Source organism: Scatophagus argus, chromosome 18, assembly GCF_020382885.2.
Source record: "Scatophagus argus isolate fScaArg1 chromosome 18, fScaArg1.pri, whole genome shotgun sequence".
NCBI lineage: Eukaryota > Metazoa > Chordata > Actinopteri > Scatophagidae > Scatophagus > Scatophagus argus.
The window spans coordinates 9,141,014-9,161,307 of NC_058510.1; the positions used below are offsets into that span (position 1 = coordinate 9,141,014).

The 20,294-nt window shown below is 42.1% G+C and overlaps 1 protein-coding gene across 16 annotated transcripts in view; it reads left to right on the top strand.

Moving 5' to 3' along the window:
* The window catches only part of pou6f2 (POU class 6 homeobox 2), a 73,407-nt gene that overhangs the window by 37,335 nt on the left and 15,778 nt on the right, over positions 1-20,294 (top strand). For all 16 annotated transcript variants that reach the window (XM_046371390.1, XM_046371385.1, XM_046371391.1 and 13 more), the window contains 2 exons: positions 3,648-3,955; positions 16,430-16,561. In XM_046371390.1, coding sequence (XP_046227346.1) covers positions 3,648-3,955; positions 16,430-16,561 — 440 coding nt within the window. The remainder of the gene's footprint in view (positions 1-3,647; positions 3,956-16,429; positions 16,562-20,294) is intronic.

Here is a 20,294-nt window from a genome sequence, read left to right on the forward strand (position 1 = left end):
GATTGTGTGTATTCTTGTGAACTCTTCTCAAGGTTTTTGAACTATGTTTTCCTTTTGATGGCCTGATCAAATCTGAATTCCTTCAACAGAAGATGAAATCTGCACTTCTCTTGGTTACATTTTATGCAGGATGGAGCGTATACAGTTTGGTGTTGTGAAAGATAGTCAAAGTCCTTTTGTGTAGACATAATTACTGTTTTACTTCATTTTGGCCTTGGGTGGACCTTTTTCCAAGAGATATAATAGGATGACCACCTATTCACATATGCGTTCCAGAAAGCCTAACTTCATCAATAGTAATCCAATTAATTTTCAGTGGTAATTTTCACACTGCGAAACAGTGCATTCGTTGCAGTTTTCCACCATTAACATCCTGCAGGTTCCTCAAAATTCTCCTTTGGGTTGTGTAAAAGCGCGGCAGATGCGTAGAAAGTTTGGCTTTTGGCCTGACCACACCTGCACACACACAAATGATACATAAGATAACTCACAGGGGAGAGTTGAGAACATAGGTGTTGTACATGGCGAAGAAAACAAGGAGTCGAGCTCGAATCAGCCCCAGAGAGAAAAGTGCCGTAATAAGGGGGTTGGCAGGGACTACTGAGATAGCGCTGGTAATGAGAGAGCAGCCCACCCACCCCCTTCTCTTCAACCGCACAGGAAACAAAAATAGCATTTTGTCTGACGAATGACCTAGCCTTTCGACCTCTGACAATCAGTCTTGCTTCGTCCTCCAGTACTTCAGAAGCCAGGGCCGGGACAGTCAAAGATAACAGTTGATTTCTACAGTGGCATTAAAGCTCACACATACACACAAAAAAAAGCTCTGAAAGATGGCAGACAGTTCTTCAAAGCTGTGAGGTTGGAATCCTTAGACTTCTCAATGCTGGTGTTTCATAGTCCCAAATGATTGTTGTTAAATGTTTAAATGGAGCACAAAATGCCACAGTTCAGCTTGTATCTGGTCATTTAGCTCCGCGAGTCTTCTCTATGATCTGGCTCATTCCTCATTATAAATATTAACATGGGCGAGTTGTGACAGCAGCGAAAGTGAGACCCATGCTCTTACACCCCTCGGGCTTGATGACTAAGTGGGAGCGCTGCTTGCTTTGCGGTTGGAGAACTAGTGAATATGAGACACAACAAAGAGACAGTGGGAGATATAATGAGCACTATAGGATCCCGGCACCCTTTTGCCCTCTCTCCATCATAAGTGAAGCTCCCACTCTCATCCTCTGCCCTGTGTTTGCTGGAGGAAGGAGCACAAACAATTAGCTGAGACAAGCCGTTTGGATTATGTGCTCAACCAAAGCAATCACACAGCTGTGGTTAAAAGAATGAGCTTCAAAATGCCAGTTGCCCGGTTAGAGGGGAAGGGAGGGTCAGTGGTTCTGACAGTCTTAACAAGATGACAGAATTTATAAAGCACTGCTGTTAAAGAATATAGTACCTGCGGTGTAGCCCTTATAATAAGGCCACATGGGGCTTCTTCCATATTCCCTCTGTATTTGTTTTCTTTTGCCTCATATTTTTTGTTGTACCCCTTGTTCCTCGGCGTAATGGTTGGCGCTGGAGGAAATTCTCCAATCATCTTTGATCTTCGCCTGGTTTCGATAATTTTCTGACAGAAACCTCATTTTAGCCCCCTTTTGTTTTCTCTGTCTTTGTTCCCTCTTATTCCATCTTTAAATAAGGCTCAACATTTTGTCGTTGTGAAGTTGCAAAGGAAAAGAGCCGGTCCTGTCAGGGGCTCGGTGCTTGCTAGACAACTTGCCCCGCCATTTCAAGTGAGAATTGGACTCTTGCCGTTTGCACAGACGATATATAATTCATGGTGGGGGTGTGAGGGAGGTGTCAATGTGTCAGGAGGCAGAAGAAATGTAAAAGTGTACTGTTTACTGGCTTTCTTTGGCTGTGCTTCTGCCAAGTGAGGGAAGAGGAGGATGATCTGATCTTCATCAAATGTTCATCTGTGCCTGTCCTGGAGTCCTAGTGACCACAATAATCAAAGGCATGTCTGCACTGATGTTTTATTCATCTTTTATGAGGCAACCATATTTAAATTATTTAAGTGCATCGATTCTGTATGTATACAAGCTTGTCTACGCCTGTGTTCACAATTGCTGATAACTGCGGCTGCGTTATCAATAGATGCTCACTCTTCTGAACCGGTGTTTGTTGTTTAGTACTTTTGTGTTTTAAGCTATTTTAGTAGTAAACCACATATGTGCTTTCTTGTGATGCTGTAAACCTTAGGTTGTAGTGAGGCGTCTTTCACCATATATAAATTATGTGCTGTAATTAAGGCATTTGAAGGCAGGTAGAGATAGTTTTTTAGAGAGAAGAGTGTTTTCTTTTCTGCAGTTTAATCAGTTCTTATTTTGTGACGGCAGTCCAGTCGCATGTCTTTATCAACCCATTCTAAGCTAATGGGCAACCTCATGTGGCCTCAGTTCAAACAAACTTTCTGTCAAATTATTTCTGCGGTGCAGTCCAGTCAAATATCAGCACGCAGATCAGGTCTCATCCCTGATGAGCTTCTGTTATCTTTTAATCTGCAAAAATATCACGTTGGATTTTATGATGATTTTTTTTCATCATTGGTTTCTATACAGAGCTGTATGACTTCAGAGAGACAATAATAGCATTAATTGAATATTCGTTTTATGTCACTGTATCCATACATCTATTTTCCTATATAGAACACTATTTTTTTTCAAGCTTTTTTGACATGTTTAACTAGAAAAAGGTTGACAAAGTTTTCCAAATGTGAGGACAGGAGTAAAAAAAAGCTTCTACCAGTCATATCTATAGGGAAACTTGTCCTTTTTCTATTTAAGGACCTGTGAAGGTGAGCTTAGTTGTTGCTTTATAAGCCAATTTTTCACATATAGTATTACAGTTGACACCTTTAGTAGACATTATTTGCTCTGTGTGTGGGAGTGATAGTAGATCGACCACATTCAGTAGCTGGATGTTCTTGAGTGAACTTCCATAGAAATTTATCTTAAAGAATCTGTTTTTCCATTTATTTTATATTATGTTTGGACTTTGTGAATCAGTGGGTGTATTTGCATGCTGTGGCTGCAGTCTGGCTCAGCCTGAGTGTTTTTTTTTTTTTTTTTCAACCAGGATAAAAATTTAAATGTAGACATGAGGTTCTAATGGCATGCCATTACTGGATCCAATTAGTTAATGGGTTTATTTCTGAAGTCTTCCAGTGAAGATGGATGTCTCTTTCCTATGAGATTTTAAGCCATTAAAACAAAGATTCTGACATTCTCAAAGTGACAATGAAGACTTTTGGCTCCAGAGAGAGCAATTATATCAGTCAGGCTTGATAGCTTTGTCCTCCAAGTAGCTAAATTAAATTCACAGTCTCTACCATGCAGGGTGAAAACCCTGGAGGACCTTGTTGTGACTCCATGCTATTTACATGTCTCTCACTATTCAGCCTATGCACCCCACACCTTCATGTGTGCATGTATTTTCATCTGAGGTGTCAGCATATTCTTCAAATAATGAGGGCTCCCTGTTTGTGTGCTAAAACACATGTTGTTCCAGACTCATTTGTGTTTGTTGCATTGTGTGTGGAGAGTTGCGGATGAAAAGAGTAATCAAACAAGTTGCTGTCCTTTCACCAACAGCTACCTCATCACTGAACTCCCAGCTCCAACACCTGCAGCAGCTCCAACAGATGCAGCAGCAGCACCAGCAGCAGCAACAACAGCAACAGCAGCAACACCATCACCAACAGACTCACTCCCATGTCCAGAACCAGCTGCCATCCCAGCATCACATGACCCCACCCAACCAGCATCAGACCTCTGTCCCGTCTCCAGGCTCTGCCTGCTCCTCTGCCTCTGGACAGCTGCAGCAGTCCCCACCACACCGGCCCAACCAGTCGCCGGCACGCAGCCTCCCTTCGCCTGTCACCCCACCCATGCCTTTGCCAGTGAGTCTGAACTGATCCAACATTTTTTCTTTGTGATACTATCTCTGATGCCTAAACTCATAATTGAATTGGCCTCTTACTGATCTGATACAATTATATTTAAAATTACTATCTCCCATGGAATGTAATTGATTAGGATCATTTTTCTTTGTGGCCATAAGGGAGGCTGTGATTACATATCACGTTATTTGAGTTGTTCGTACACCATGAGAATCATCAAAGTACTCAGCTAACTGGTCATGATATTTAAAACAAAAGTTCGATTTCGGGTAGTCAACCTTGAAAAATCACTGTGTTTAAGCAGGATACACAAGTCTTGATTCTCTGTCAGCCCTTGATCTTTGTCAAGTGGCATTATTTGAATGGAGGCTGGCAGCTTTTCTGTCTACGTGGAGCTATTATAAAATGTGTTTGGTTATTGAAGCTGCACTCAAGCACATCCAACCAACATCAACCTCACAACCAGGTGAAAAGCACGATTCACATCTTCCTGCAGCAGAGAGGGATTCTGAGGTTATCTAACCTTTGGCTTCCGGTCGTAATCAGTCCCTTAATCTTTGCTGCTCTTCCTACTCAACCTCCTTTTTAGTCACTTTGTCTGTCCATCTATCTCTGCCCTTCTGTCCGTCTGGCTGTCACTGTGTAACGATAATAACCTATTTTATATCCCCGTGGTTTCATTTCTGGTGTAGACTGGCCAGGGTCGCCTTTCTGTCCCTGGTCACATTCATCAGCGTCAGACCCTTATTGGGTTGTGGTGCAACCTTCTTTATGGCCAGGATGAGTTGGGCTATTTGTTTCCCCCTTGCAGCCCTCTCCGGCCCTGTCACGGCCTAGTGAGACTCAGCAGGAAAAACAGCCTCTGGATTTAATGGGCTCCAAAGGCTAGCCGCTACATTGCACCAAACACACTGCCCAGTCTGACTCTGGATAGAAGGGCTACTGACCAACGTACAGATTAACATATTAAATGTTAAATATGTAAGATTTTGAACATTAATATAGCAGCAAATAATGATTTGCTTTGTGAAGAAAAAGTGAAGCATGGCACCTGAGCGGAGAATGAAGTTGAACTCCCTCTGTGAGTGTTGTGATCCAAGCCTCTCTGTTCTTTGTTTTGATCGCTGCCATGCATGCATGTCGGTGCGCGTGAACGATTCTGGAGAAAGATGGTTGATTGTTGAGTTTCATTCCCAGGTTGTCAAATAAAGACGCTTTGGGCCACCAAACCAAAGTGACGAGACTCAGCAATCAACTGTCCTTCTACAGAATCGCTTACCGCGTTTTTGGGTTTACATGGTCTACAAAGACCATAGATGACAGATACCCCACAATCAGACTATCTCACCCCATCTCTGAATTCTTAAGAAATCACTGCTTAGTTAAATTTCTTTCAATCTTCGATCCTCAGACACAGGAGCAGGATTGTTTTAGAGCGAGCTCATTGCATTGATAAGGCTGAGACACTTAGCTTTATTTATGTTGTCTTTTTCTAAAAGAAGCTGCAAAGGCTGATTATGATGACTGAGGACAGACCTCCCCTGGGGGAGGAGGGAGGGGTGGGCAAAGGGGCTACATCAGTATCATTAGGATATTGGCTCATCAAATCGGATTATGGAACGTGTGTGTGTTGGTGTGTGTGGAGGAGAAGCAGAGTGGGCGTAAAAGGTTTAGTTTTTCCTCGGTCAGTGCTGGTGTTTTCAAAGAGCGTGTCACCCATCGAGGGGCTCACTCACCCAAGGACAGGCCGCAGCCTTAGCACCCACTCAAGACTGCAATAGGATTTAAACAGCAGCTCCACCTCTTTCGACTACCTGGGTCTGTGATTGGATTTTTCAAATTGGCCCAAAACAACTAGCAGGTTAATTCACATAAGTTTTTAATTCAGAGAGACTCCCTGAGCAGAGACATTCCCACAAACACAGACTGTGATTGGCCTTTTGTTATGTTTTAATTGAAGACACAGACGGGCATTTCTGGTGTTTCCACGCTTCACCCAGAGGAACTGGTCTGTGCAGTAAAGTCGAGTTGTAATTACCATAATACAATCAGCGTTACGCAGATAACACCCCTATTTCCTGCTGTCATTATTCAGACGTGCAGAATCACCCAGCCATTCAACTATTTGCTAAAAATACTGCGCAGAGCTGCAGAGACACAAACACCTCATTATGTTCCAATTAATGTCCCATTGTAATTCTCTTCTCATGGGAGGTGTGTGATATTCTCTATAAACCCATAGTGAGGAAATCCTGAGCATTCATTACGTCCCCAGTGTTTTTAGTGCTTTTAATTTCCAAGACAAAATGCATTAATTGCCTCATTAATATCCCTATTGGAATACAAATCACACCACAACAGACTGTGTCCCCTTGAGTCAATGGTCTAAACTCAGATTACTGCAGCTAATTTGGTTAAATAGAGTAGGAATTTACCTTTCTACCCCGCCCTCACCCTCTCTGCCACCCATCATGCAGAGTACAGTGAGATGCAGTATGTGGCTGCCTGAAATAGCCACCACAGTGATGACAAATAGACAGAGGAGATTATAAAATTTGCTTAAGTGTGTTAATGGGCTGATTGTGGGAGCCCGCTGGATTTTGCTGGAAGTTGATTGATTAGAGCTGCGGGTTTTCTCCACGCCCGGAGAGCTCAGGGATTTGACGGGGTAAAGGCGCTCGCCAAGTCTGTTACACCGGAATTGATCTTAATTAGATCTGAAAGACCTGCCACAGCAGAATGGTCGCGGCGATTAAAATGAAAAACAGGAGAAATTACTGATCAAATTAATCATAATGTCGGGCTACAGCTGTAGGTCTGGTGTAATTTGCCACTCCAGTGAGTTACATCAGCCCAGGCAGGGAGAGGAGAGGCAGTACATACTGATCCGTGGCAGCGGGAAGCTTAGGCCAGCCTATCAACTCTCTTATTCCAGTTTGTATGCCCCAGACCCTCCTGACCCAGCTACGCCATCCAGCGGAGCTCCGACATCTCTCCCTGTCTGTGACTCCGATCTAATTATTGCTTTATTTTTAAGCCAAATCCTTTTACATTATGTCTTTCTCCATCCAAGAGCTGCGTCTTCAGTAATGCTGCGCTGTCTCTTTTCTGTTGTTGTCATGGCTGTCTTGTCACCAGCATGTTGTGTGTTAGTTAATAGCCTCTGACCTTGGTCCAGTGTCTGGCTGGCTGGTTTTTTCGGGGAGCCTGGCGGAGATGGAGGCGTCCTGTCTTGCTCCGCCACCAGACTCCTGCCATCTGTCTGTGTATCTGTCTCTACTCCCCTACGCAGTCGTCTCCTTGATCGCTGTCAGAGCCCCACACTGGGCCTGTCCACTCTCCATCCGCACACTCATAGGGGTAATTACAGCCTAGGGGCCTGCCTCCTTTCCCTGTGCTCCACAATTTACCACCAAAGCGTCCACAGACATCTCTCTTCTTCCCCACTGCACCCCGACATCACAGGACCGCAGGGCCTCAGACCCACAAGTGCTGCAATTACCTGAGCCTCTCCTCTGTCCTTTTCTCTCTCTCCTTTCTCTCTTCTCACTCTCTCTGTCTCTCTCTCTCTCTCTCTCCCTCTTCCCCCCACTCCTCTCTCTACCCCTTGGCTCCCTCACTATTCCCTGGCAATCAGCCTTCATTAGAAGCCTCTGGTGAAAACCCATCGTCACCAAGGTCAGCGGCTGCCAACCACAACGGCCTTTCAGAGGCCTCGCTGTCTACACTCTCCATCTCTCCTCACCTCCTTGCCTTTCTCCCCTCCTCCTCCCCCTACCATTCGCTGCGCCATCCTTCTCAAGTCTTGGGCCCATCTCTGCTGCTTTTGTCTCCAGCTGAGGCCCCTTCAGACACTCATGTCGCTGTTTTCCGCTGCAGTGCACTTTTACTTATGTCAACCGCTGTTAAAATCACCACTGTCCAATTTGCTCCAAATGTCTCTTTTTTATGGGCAGTGGGCGTCTCTCCCTTTATATTAACATGTGTATTAAATGAGCCTTGCACATCGATTAATTGATTTTCCAGATCAGCCCCACGTCTATTCAATTTAGCGAAGCGGGCTGCCATCATTCCATGGGGTATTAAATCAAAATTAAAATGACATGCTCAAATGTAGACCCAGTGGCTCATACTGTGGCTTGTCGATGAAACTGGCAACGCTTAAGTTGAGGAAAGAGTCCATTATCTGTTTTATGTCTCGTAACTCAACTGTGGTGTCTGTGGTTTGGAAAAAGATCAAAGAATTTATTAATAAAAATATAATTTTACAGATGTATTTTGTTGTTCCTGTGGTATTCCTGATCTTTTGAATGGATAGCACAATTTGTCAATTTGCTTATGAATGCCAAACAGTCCAGTTTGGATTCATTTTAAAATCACAAAATTGTACATTTAATCAGGATTGCTCAGGACTGTAATTTTACCATATAATTAGGGTATTGATGCAATGTCCTCCTTTTTCTCAAATTTTACAGACTTATTCTCTTATTAAATCTGACTGTTTTGGGCTAAATAAATGCTCTTAAAATAAATGGATTTAGTATTTCTGTAAGACATTCAGAACATCATGTCGGGATATGAAATGTAAGAAATCATAATTAATTTGGTACATTAATGAGAGTTAATAAAGGTACACTGGGATAATCTGGATTCATGATCTCAGAATTTCCTGAAATCCTGGTTGCAGTTCTAGTAAAGTCATATTCATACATTCTCATATCTGATAATTATCCACAATAGCATCCTTTTTAAAATCACATTTTTCTAACAAAACTTTCGAGCATGTATAAACGGTATGCGGTGCCAGCTGCCAGTGTTTAAACGGCTGTGCTGCTAGTTTTGCCTGTGTGGTTTAAAGCATGAACAGGCCCCCAGCTCTCCAGCAGCTCAGCCTAGGCTCTTATTAATGCACAGGAGATCCAGCTCTTAAGAAGGCAGAAAATTGCCTTACATAACAAGCGCTCCACAATTTAGAAATACAAATGTGCACTGTTGACTGAAGCAGAAAATAAGACTGTTGCCCATCAACAGAACCACATTTCATATGAATAATTATAAAGCATGGGAGCTAGATGAGGAAAACAACCTGACCATGACAGCTCTACTACTTTTATTTACTTCAAATGAGGGATTAGGCAGGAAGAAAATCTACAGACTTAAGGAGCAATGATGAGCCCTGAATTTATAAATAAGCAGAAACTTAAATTTATCATATTTTAAAGGCATCATTTAGAAAACTGTGAAGGCACTTCCGCAATTTAAAATCACAACTACAGCCTGCCTTGCCCTTCCATATTGGCTTTTCTGGTTTTATTCTGTTTTCAGACCTCACCAAGTTGATATTTTCTTCACTTTTTGAGGTCCACAAAACTTCTAAACCTGGCACAGTTATTCTTGTGGTGGGCAGAGGGCTTCCAACTCAGACACCCAGCAGAAAGGCACAGCTCCCTGATCGGCCCACATGCACATTGGGGGCAACACGCATTAGACGCCCACAGGGGAGCCTTCAGATGGAGCACCAGGGCTCACCTAACAGTGGATAAGGAATAGGGTTTCTTTAATTATGAGGCAGGGCTATGACATTGAGTTCCCCCCTTCCTCCTCCAGCAGGCTCCCAGACACTGTCTAAGTGCTCCGCTCCGCTGAGGAGGCCAGTCCCCCCGCGGGGCGCGATTCCACTGCCTGTAATTTCTGATGCCCATTAGTGACCGCAAACAGAGCACCGGGTTCACACAAGGAATACAGCAGCGTAGCGCTGCCACGCTGTAAAAAGACCCCTCTAATGCAATGTTATTGCATTATGCCCTCCTCATAGACCAAGTCAAAAGTCCCATTTGTGGTCCCTGCAGAATATTATCAGAAATTCTTCTCCACAGTGTTTTTGTGGTTAGCGTAGACTAGATTTGGTGTATTTTGAAATGTACATATAGTGGGCTGTTTGAAAGGAAATTCCTCTAAACTGTATGCTGCTGCCCTGAGCTCTATGAGGAGCATTTTGCATTTTGATTTTTTTTTTTTTTTTTTTTTTTTTTTTCCTAGTGGGTGATTTCATGCCCTTTTTCATTAGGAGTGGAAATGTGCAAGTGATGGATTTGTAAATAGACTCAAATAGAACGCAAGAACAGTGCATTTTGTTAAGTCAACCCTTCAAAGAGGGGAGCCTCAGAAGTCAAAACTTGAGTAATCAATACAAATGCGCCTGCAAATGTCATCAATTCATCTCTCCACTTATGCTGATTTAGCTTGTGCCAGTGCTTGTGTATATTTGGGAGAAAAAGTAAGAGAGAGACAGTGAAGCAGAGAAACATAGAGGGAGGGTAGGGAGGCGGATTTATCGATCAAGGGTGACCACATCTTAGCCACAGAGCCCCTCTCTTGTGATTAATCTTAGGGCTTAGAGTTGGCCAATGACACATGACAGGCCTCCCCCTCAAACTCCTCCATTTCTCTTCATTACTGGCCGTATTTTTGGACACCACAGTGGAGAGTAATCATTTACCTTTATTGTGTTTATAAAGCTGCGGCATGGATGACCCTTCCTATATTGAATTGAGGACATCAAAAGATCACTGGACATTGATTAGGAGGATATTAAAGTCATTCAAATGCTATATTTATATGTCAAACAACAGCAGAGTGAAAAGAGACGGCATTTCCACCTTAACGAAAATGAATGGGCTATAGTCAGTACAATGGGAATAGAACTCCTAAAATAAAAAAAGATATGTTTTATTATGTATTGAATATTTGAGGCAATTGTCATCTATAGGCTGAAGACTTGTCTTTGTTAATACAGTAAAATAACACTTCATAATTCCTTCATCATCTGATCTCCTGACTCCAATGATTTTATTTTTCATTTTCTCACAGCAACCAAAAACATAGTCAGGTATCCACTTTAAAGTCATAGCCAGAGCAGCAGCAGATTTACTGCAACACCAGTTTAACGCCACTATGATTTCCTACCCAGCACTACTGTGGTGCAGAAATAACTGCACCAAATATGTCACATCATGAGCTGAAATGGTCAGCACTTTCCTGTAGATACTTAATCACCAAGTAGTTTCAAATTTAATACATCTGGAAACAGCTAAATATTATAGAACATTTTTCAGGAAGAGAAATTGTGTAAGAAGAATGTAGTATAACTTATATTTTTACTCACGGAGTGTCCCCTAACCAGAGGAAATATACTGCTGCTGTGATTGATGACAAAGAACCCACTCTGAACCTCTGCGCCTCACAATTATCAACAAATGGGCTGGAGCAGATTTTATGTAATGATTAAAGCTGCTGTTAATTTCACATGAAGGTAATGAGTGGGGAGATTGACGGCCACTGTCCGATACTCCATCATCCCTTTATAGTTAGTTTAAACGTTTTCACGACTCTTTTCCTCCTTCATTTGCATTTTGCCTCATTAGATATGGCCATTTCTGGGGCTGCCCATGATATCCATTTCCTGGAGTTAATGCATTTTATTTGATCAGCCAAACCTCCTCAGTTAACTAGCTGTCATTCTGATGTTTCATATGACATCACTCCATTAGCACCCACCATGCCACTTCAGCCACCTCCACACCCACACCCACACCCGCTGCTACCACCATCCCTCCAATGCCTTAAGCAATTACAATGTCCAGCCGTCACCGGATGCAGTGTTATTGTATTTTGCTGGGTGTTATCTGCCCCAGTTGTTCTATCTGTCTTTCACTTCCCAATATTTTTCCTCAGGAATGGCTCTTTTTGGGGGTTTATTTTTCACAACGGCTGCAGCAAAGGCCCAGTGGTGAGCAATAGTCGGCGCTCAGAGGGCTCAGAGTGCACGACCACAGTGCAGGGCCCCGTTAACCAAGGGACCAGAGGTGTTTTTGAGGGCCTAATGGCATTTTGATGTTCATAAGCACAGCGGAAGTGAGGGTGGGGAGACAGGGAGGTGGGGTAGAGGCCGTTTTAGGGGAGGAGGAGGAGGAGAGTCAGCAGAGGACTGTCAGCGGAAGACTAGCAGAGTCCTGACAGACAGAGAACGTGTTTTCTCATGTCACAGCTGATTACATTCACTCCGGAGTGGGAAAAGAGCAGGAGGAAACAGAAATGTGTGGATGAACGAGGGAAACTTTCACATTGTTTCACAGATAAGGGACATTCTTCTCAGACACAATAATCCTTTTGACTGTTGATTTACACTGTTTGGCCCACTTTGACACACTTTTGATGGCAGAGGGTAAAGAATGAAGACTTTGACATGTCCCACATTAGTGTGTAATCGTACTTGTAATCTGTAATCCATCTGAGAGACTTTTTCAACAGGAAAAGATTTTCCGTTTCGGTCATTTTCCAGACAAAAGTTTCTTTTGTTGTCAGTTAAATTATTATTTTATTGGCCACTAATTTGCCAAATCATTCTCTGTAGTCTTTTATTTTTTTGAGTTTTCTCTGATGTATTAGATAAATGTTTGATTGTGTTGTTGAAGCACAGATGAGCAGAAAAGAAGTTTTACACGCCGCTGAAGCCTGAGCGTAGACAAATCTGCCCGTCTGCAGGTGTCTGCACCACTTTGTCCATTTATCTTTGCTCCTTTTTGTCCTGTGCATTCCCAGAACAAAAAAAAAGCAATTAAGTTTCAAACGGGCCACATGAAAAGAGCAAAACCAAGAATAAACTCCAGTTAGTTTGTGTCAGACAATTTTGGTTTCCAGGGGTCTCTCCACGGTTTGCGGGGACGCTATTTTTCCCTCTATTCCTGAGATTACACGGGTTGCTGCACCAGGTGACCCTCATGGTCAAACGGAGAGCCTGGCAGAGTTTTCCCTCCCCTTCATATCATACAGATAAAAGATGGGTTTTTAACAATTTGCAAGCTTTTTCCCCTCAGAGACATTTATTTTGTGTTGTTGATCCCTGTAGCCCTGTATATTTGGCTATATTAAACTGTGCGGCGGGTGGTAGCAGTTGCGGTGACTTAAAGGTGACAATGATGATGTCACATGATATAATGGAGGCAGTGTTAAGGTTTGCTGCTGCACAACATGAAGAATTTGTTGACATTATTTCTACATTTCTGACTTGACTCTAACGCTGACACCTTTAAAGTCCCCCTGCAGCCGAAAAATATGATTTTCTTCTTATTCCAACAGAATGTTTGAGCCTCGGTGTGCAGAATGATGTATGTGCAGAGTCTGACATTGTAACACTGTTTTCACATTCATTGCTGAAAGTGTAAATTTTCTCTGTGTTCATTAAAAATCTGATTTCAAGAGATGGAGCCTACAGCCATGATATTTAGTTTGGAAGCCAGTACTGGTCCAGTGTTCATTGTACACAAGTGTGATGTGGACACCTGAAGCCTTCAGTGCACATACGCTGAGAGTGGACATTACAGTGAAATAAGAGACATCCTGAATCCAATGGCTAAGCTTGAAAAATATTCAAGATATTCACTAATTTCTAATGAGAGAGAAGGGATAGATGCCATGCTAAGAATTTTAATGTGATATTTATACTCTTTTTCTGAAAAGAAAAAAAAACACAAAAACCAGCAAAAAAAACCCCAAACACAAAATTTCAATTTAAACCTTAACATGCATGCGAAGGGCATTCTTAAGAATGACCCTAACTCCTGTTTATTTTACACCTGTGCGATGCCAACACTTTTGCGTGGCTGACCAGAGTGGCCTATGCTCCTGAAAACCCTTTTGACGCCCTTTTCACAAGGAATGAAAAGAATCAAACACAATGGTTAACATGCAGGCTCTGCAAACTGGAAGATCACTGTTTATCTCCTCCAACACATGCAATCAGTACAAATGCTAGGCCGGGTCTGTCATTTTATGCCTCCCGTCGAGGTGTTGAGAGGAGTCACCGTGGCGGAAAATCACCTGTTTAGGTGTTGAACACAGCCTCACCTCTCCTTATTCCTGGCTCTCCTTTCAACTGCTATCCATATTACCCAGGGCCAAGAGATAAAGTAATATAGCCTGCTCTCTTTTCACCCAGATTTACCAGAAAAACATAGCATCTGAAAGGGCTATCATCAAATGAAACACAATAATAATATTTCAAATAAATCTGAAAGCTTCTCCAACAACCTATCACTCACACAATGACACCAAGCACAGCAGATTTCAGGGAAACTCTGGGTGTGCTCGCCTGAGCAGATCACATTATCTGTGTGTTGATCTGTAGCCTCTGTTTAACTGTGCTTAACTGGCCATGCTGGCTTTTCTCTGTGTTCCCATTCAGTCGCAACGGCCATAATATTGTTGTCACTAACATGGATTATAGACCGGTGTTATTTGCATTTTGGAAGGTATTGTATTTTCATAAAACATAAATCATTGCAGTAGATGGTCCGGGTTTTCAACTGCTATGATCACTTCTCCAGTCATAAGTGAAAGCGAAATGATTCCTGGCTGGTGTCAACATCCAGCAGTAACTGTTAAGAAAACTTCCCTGCTTCACCTCATATTGATCAAATCTTATTTTGGAATTCTGAAGATAACGGTGTTCATGTGCTTTGTAATGTTGGACTAAAGAAGTGTGTTGGCCAAGTCCATCCAGGCATATGATTTTGATACGATCTGAGTAACATACAACTCTGCATATTTAAAATGTATTTTTATCTTTTATCACTAAGAAAGTGCTATAGTGCACTGCATAGCTGTGGAGATGTTTCCTTTAGCTGCTGCGCTTTGCTAATCATTTAAAGATGCTAAAACATCTGTAAGTGGCAAAAACATCAGAGAGGATGGTTTCTTTGTTGACATCTACCACCACAATTAACACTTACAACCACAGTGTGGTAAGTGTGTGTGATGATGATGGCAATAACACAACAAAACTTTAACTTAATTGTTTGTGCATTTGCAGTTAAGGCTGCCTGACAGGGTCAAAATCATTGCTACAACACTGTTAAGAAATGACATGTTTCTGGAATAAGTTATGCACCTTATATCACATAAAGTTCCATAGTGGTTAGGGTACCCAAAACTAGCCAACATATTATTGCCATAGTACATGTAGGTTTAGGTATAATACTGTCAAAACATCCCTAAAGCTACTGTCAAATGTTGCAGGTTAATTCCAGCTTGACTGAGCTTCTCTTATAGGGTTACTTTTGTTTGTAAAGTCAGAATCTGACTTTTCTAACATCTGAGATGTCAAGATTTCCGTAGGACAACTGCTGGACACATAAAAGACAATCTTGCGATTATCGAGGAAAAACTGGATGACTTTCAGACAAGAGGAGGCAATATCAATCACGGCCAATTTGAGGCCACCAACATGAAATATGATTTCATAAGACAAATGCAGTGTCATTCTTAATGTGCTTAACCTTTACTGTCAATGAAAAAGTATTGATCGCTCGGTGGCATTTTTTCATCATTTGATTTCAGAAAGTGTAATAATATATGGTGGTGGGGTACGATAAAAGATGAATGGCAACTGAATGATCTCAGACGAACAAAGCTGAATTCCCTGCAGAGCACAGAGAGTGTGCAAAGAATTTGTTTTACAGCACATTGTATTTTACATGAATTTACCAATTTGTGAAATGCATGCAATACTTTGTTATTGTAAACATTTTATAGAAACTAATTTTAATTTCAGAAGTTTGTTTGAATATATCTATAAGCAGTAGGGAACAAGCAGCCTGCTCCAAAGCAGTGTTTCTATTATTTCTCTATTCTGCTGAGTAATTGGGAGGTCTCCTATCTCTTCTTGGTCTTTGATCTACTTACTCAACCTAATAAGACTTTGCTCTGCTGCTCTACAACCAAATCAGCAGTGCATTTTCAGGTCCTTAATAAGTGGTTAGCTTGATTTATATGGGTAATCTCGACGATGTGGCGGGCTCTACAACCTCTCCCCGACGCAAGGAGCCTCTTTTCACAACCACAGGCCAGACCAGATGAGTCCATTACAGCGAGGGTAAAGATCGTCATTTTAACCCTCCTCTCCTTCAAAAGTAACAGTGTGCTATTGCATTATGACGCAGGAGGAATTCGCAGTCGAAGCGTATTGAAGGGGTTGACGATACAGTGAAACATGACCATGCTGCCTGGCTCTATTGTGTGAGCGGGATGCTGTTGGTCTGTTGCTGTGGGTGGAGAGACTTGACTCGGCCCGTGGGGAGCCACGGGGGCCAGAGGAAGCACTTAGACTGGTAAAATGGCCACTTATTCACAGCCACCCTCCCATTCTCACTGCTCCTCCCTACCCTCTACCCAGACTCCCACTGGGTTCAGGAGCACAGACCTCTGGGAACTGTATGATGGACTACATAGCCCTCTCTATACAGACCTCACTGCAGTTAGCCTATTCTGGCCTCGACAACAAAGAGTGGGAGTGTGAAACAACCCCAAGCCTTTCTGAACCTGTACTCCTAAGAATTTGTGTTTTACTAGTAAACATCTGCATCAGTGACAAAACCAGAAGACTTTTTTGATGAATGATTTCTTTGCCCTCACCAGCTGAACCCACTGGCCAGCCAGGTAGCAGCAGCAGCAGCTATGGGATCCATCGCCGGTTCTCAGGTGTTTGGAAACAGTCTGTCAAACCTGCAAGGAGCCACTGGACAGCTGGTCACCAACGCACAAGGACAGGTGAGAGCCATACACTGGACAATAACAAACTTTCTGAATCATCAGTTACACATACAGCTAATTAAAATACTGCAGAGAGAAAACAGTTTCCTTGATAACAGATCTGTAAGAGATGCTGCTGTACCATCTATCACATATGAATGTGCAGCTCCAAATAAAACCTTTGTATAGTATTTCTGATCTTCCCTCAATGATTCCTAGTGGTGGGTCTGTGTGTTGTGTTGGAGCTGTTTGTCTACACTCTAGTAGCCACCCCACCATATATTAAGCTTTTTGGGAATAAACAAATCCCTTCTTTCTCTTATCCGCATGCGCCTGTCGCAGTAAAACGCTGACCTTGTCATATTTACAGGGTGGCTGCAGAATTGTTCCATCAGTAGCCAGAGGCTTGAACGATGATGCTTGTCATTGTGGGACCCTATCTAATGAATCATCTTATCGCAGGTGCACACAGCACATATTAAAGGAAAATTGTATGGACAATGTGCCCTTTCATGCCACTCTATGTTATTTACCTTTACCCCTGTTTCATCTTTCAGCACTTGCACTGTCCTTATTGTAAACACATACATGGTGAATCCGAAGCAGTGGGTGACATTTCGTAGCATGAGAAAACACACGGAAACAGTTTATTTTTAACGTTAAACTTGACATTTAGCTCACTGGAGTGTGGTTTCAGTACGACCAGTGTGACCATGCCCAATTGTTTACAGTAAAGTATCGTCTGAGCGCTTGATGCTAAACATCACTAATGAGACAGTATGGACTTCCCTGGCTCACAAGGTGCCTGGAGCACTGGGGACAGATCACTGTGAATATGGACTTGATGGGATGCTCTGTGCTTTTGTAGTGTCTTGGCGGCTGACAGCCCCTGACATAATCAGGTCACAGAGACGGTCAAAGCCCTGGGCTACAGGCTTTGCTCCCCACTTCATTATTCCACAGCATTATTCAGACGGAAGGCCCTGAAACATGCACCACCCTATCAGAGGGTCCCGCCTCCCTTCACCCCCCAACATTGAGGAGATTATACAGGCTAATGCATACCCCAAACAAGGCTCGAGGTCCTCCAAACATGCTCTGAGAACTTATGTCAGCATGAAAAAGCTACAAAACAGAAGGCAGTGAAGCAGCATTTGTCAAACTTTGTTTTGTATTTGCTGGAGAACTGAAAGTCATCTGTTCAGGGTAGTGTTTAATTGAAATTTAAGGAACAGTCAGGTATCATCAGTGCACTGCATGAGTAAAAAGTCACCTTTCCTTGAGTGTAAAACATAGTACAGTGTCTTTGACCTTATACTTTTTTCTACAACTCTGTCAAAAGACCTTTTCATAACTGAGTGCTTTGGGGACCTTGAAAAGTGCCAGGTTTGATGAACGTTTGGAGTTCAATATGTTTTTAAAACTTAATTATACTGGCCCCAGCCTTTTTATTCTCCAAGGAGAATCAATGAGGCTCTTTTGTCCTCCCCGCCTCTACAACAGTGATTAAAGCTGAGGATAAAAGCCAGAATATTGGTAAGTCACTCTCCCTGCTGAGATTTTTTTTTCTTTATGAATCTGTGGCATTTTTTCAACATCCTCTATCCAGACCAAATTCTCACTTTTCCCACAGCCTTAATATGGCAGAAAAATATGTTGGGAAATGGGGACATTGAGGGCTGTTTTGTTTTATGTTTCTTATGTCCTGAGAACACCGTTGAAATGGTTTGTGTGTATGCTATGGAAACCCTTGCTTTCCTGAAATTTGGGCCGTCAAACCATCCACCTGCATACTTACAGTCAGCCTGTAAAGTAAATGAAACTGAACAACAACCTGTGTATTGATGGAAGCTTGTAGCCCTTAGATCATGTGTAACCTCAGTGTAAACTGCTATTGACCCTTTCATTTTAAATCTACTGTGGGGCTCCAACTATTGATTAGTTTCAGTATCAGTTAATCTGTCGATGTCATACAAGTTGCTCGTGTTGCCTGACCAGCACTCCGAAAACTGAAAGTGTTAAATTTATTATCAGCTAAAACAAAAAAAGCAGATTTTGTTGAAAAAAATAATACTTTAGTTTTTAATTTCTGTTGATCAGCTACATTCTGTTAAGCAGCTATCATTGCGCTAATAAGCTGCACATTAATAAGCTGTACCTGAATTGTGTTGTATAATTGATAAAATAAAGCAAAAGCTCTTAATAGAAAATACCAACCAACCAACCTATTAAATGTATGGGTTAGAGGTTTTGATTGGCTCTGAATATTAGCTCTTTTTATTTCCTTTTCTTTTTCTTTTTCTTTTTGGACTTTGGACCAAACTTCCCAAACATTTTCCCTCTTGGGTCTCAATTCACCGCATGAACAGTGGAGGAGAGAAAATGGGCAGAGATATTGCCTGGTGACCATGGCTAAAGACACAGATTGCCCTGGCTGGAGAGATGAGATGACATTTCTGTGGAAACAAGAGCAGCATAATCTTAATGAGTTCTGCTGGGTTGAGAGAAGCACGTTACGCACATGTCATACGAACTGGAGCGGGAAGCAAACACAGGAAGCCAAAAAAATTAGAAGAAAGACAACTGAGGAGAAGGATGAGAGAAGTTTCTGAGCGCTGCTTATTTGTGAAATGTTGGCACGATGAAATTTCACCTCAAGAAACAGGAATGATTGCACATCTCCATCAGGTCTGGACTAGTTGTTCAGAGCGTAAATTTCCTGCTGGTTTATTTGGAGTACTGCAGATCTGAGAGCACACAGTTACCAAATGTGAGCTTTGCAAAGCACTCTGGAGTTTTGAAACCTCATGTTTGGCATTATGGCCATTGCTGTCTTCCTTTGATGGAGCCAGAAGTGAGCATATTTGTATGAGAGGTTGCAGCTGGAGGGGGTACACCATGCTACACCTCAGTCCTGAATGGACTGGAACATGAGGACACGCTGTGGTAGTGACTTTTCAGTCAGAAGGTAGTCACACCCTAGCCAAATTCACCATCAATTTTACTCTAAACCATAATTTATAAAATGAACATCATGCTGTATTGAAGAAGACCTGAAACTAGTCACTGAGACCAAAAACCCATGAGGAAATTGTTTATTGTGGCAGTAAATCAAGTGAGAAGAGAAAAAAAGACTCATAAAGAAAGAATGCAGGTTTAAGGGACTTCCTCATTGGCTCACCTTTAGGAGTTGAAAGCTCTGTGAGTATTTTATATAGTTAGTGGTTTAAACACCAAAATAACCTGCTATGAACCAGTAACCAGTAACAATTGCTGCTCTCAATTAATTCAGACTCACAAGAAACACACATAGTTAGCTTTTTGAAAGCATTTTTTATGAATCAAGCGCAACCGTACAGTGGGAAAGTATTGTAACATATGAGTGTGTAATAGCTTAGTTTAGGTACCCAGAATCTTGATACTTGGAGAATATAAATGTTACCAAATTGCCCATTGCATTGGTTTTAATTAATGAACTTTGCTTTAATAAAACATAAAATTGAGTTTTGGAAATTTATATTAAAAGATTAAGTAAACCTAAGAATCTGTCCGGTAATTATGTGAAAAACTGATCCTTTTCAGTGCTATAGATGTGTTTCTGCTGGCACTCGGTAGGTACAGAGGATTGATACCCAGCCTTAATTATGTTAAACTGTAAAATCAAGCCCCCTCCTCATTAGGTGTATAACAAAGTTCTTCCTTCTGTCCATAAATTAACAATCAAACAGCTGACTACAGACGCTACCCTTCC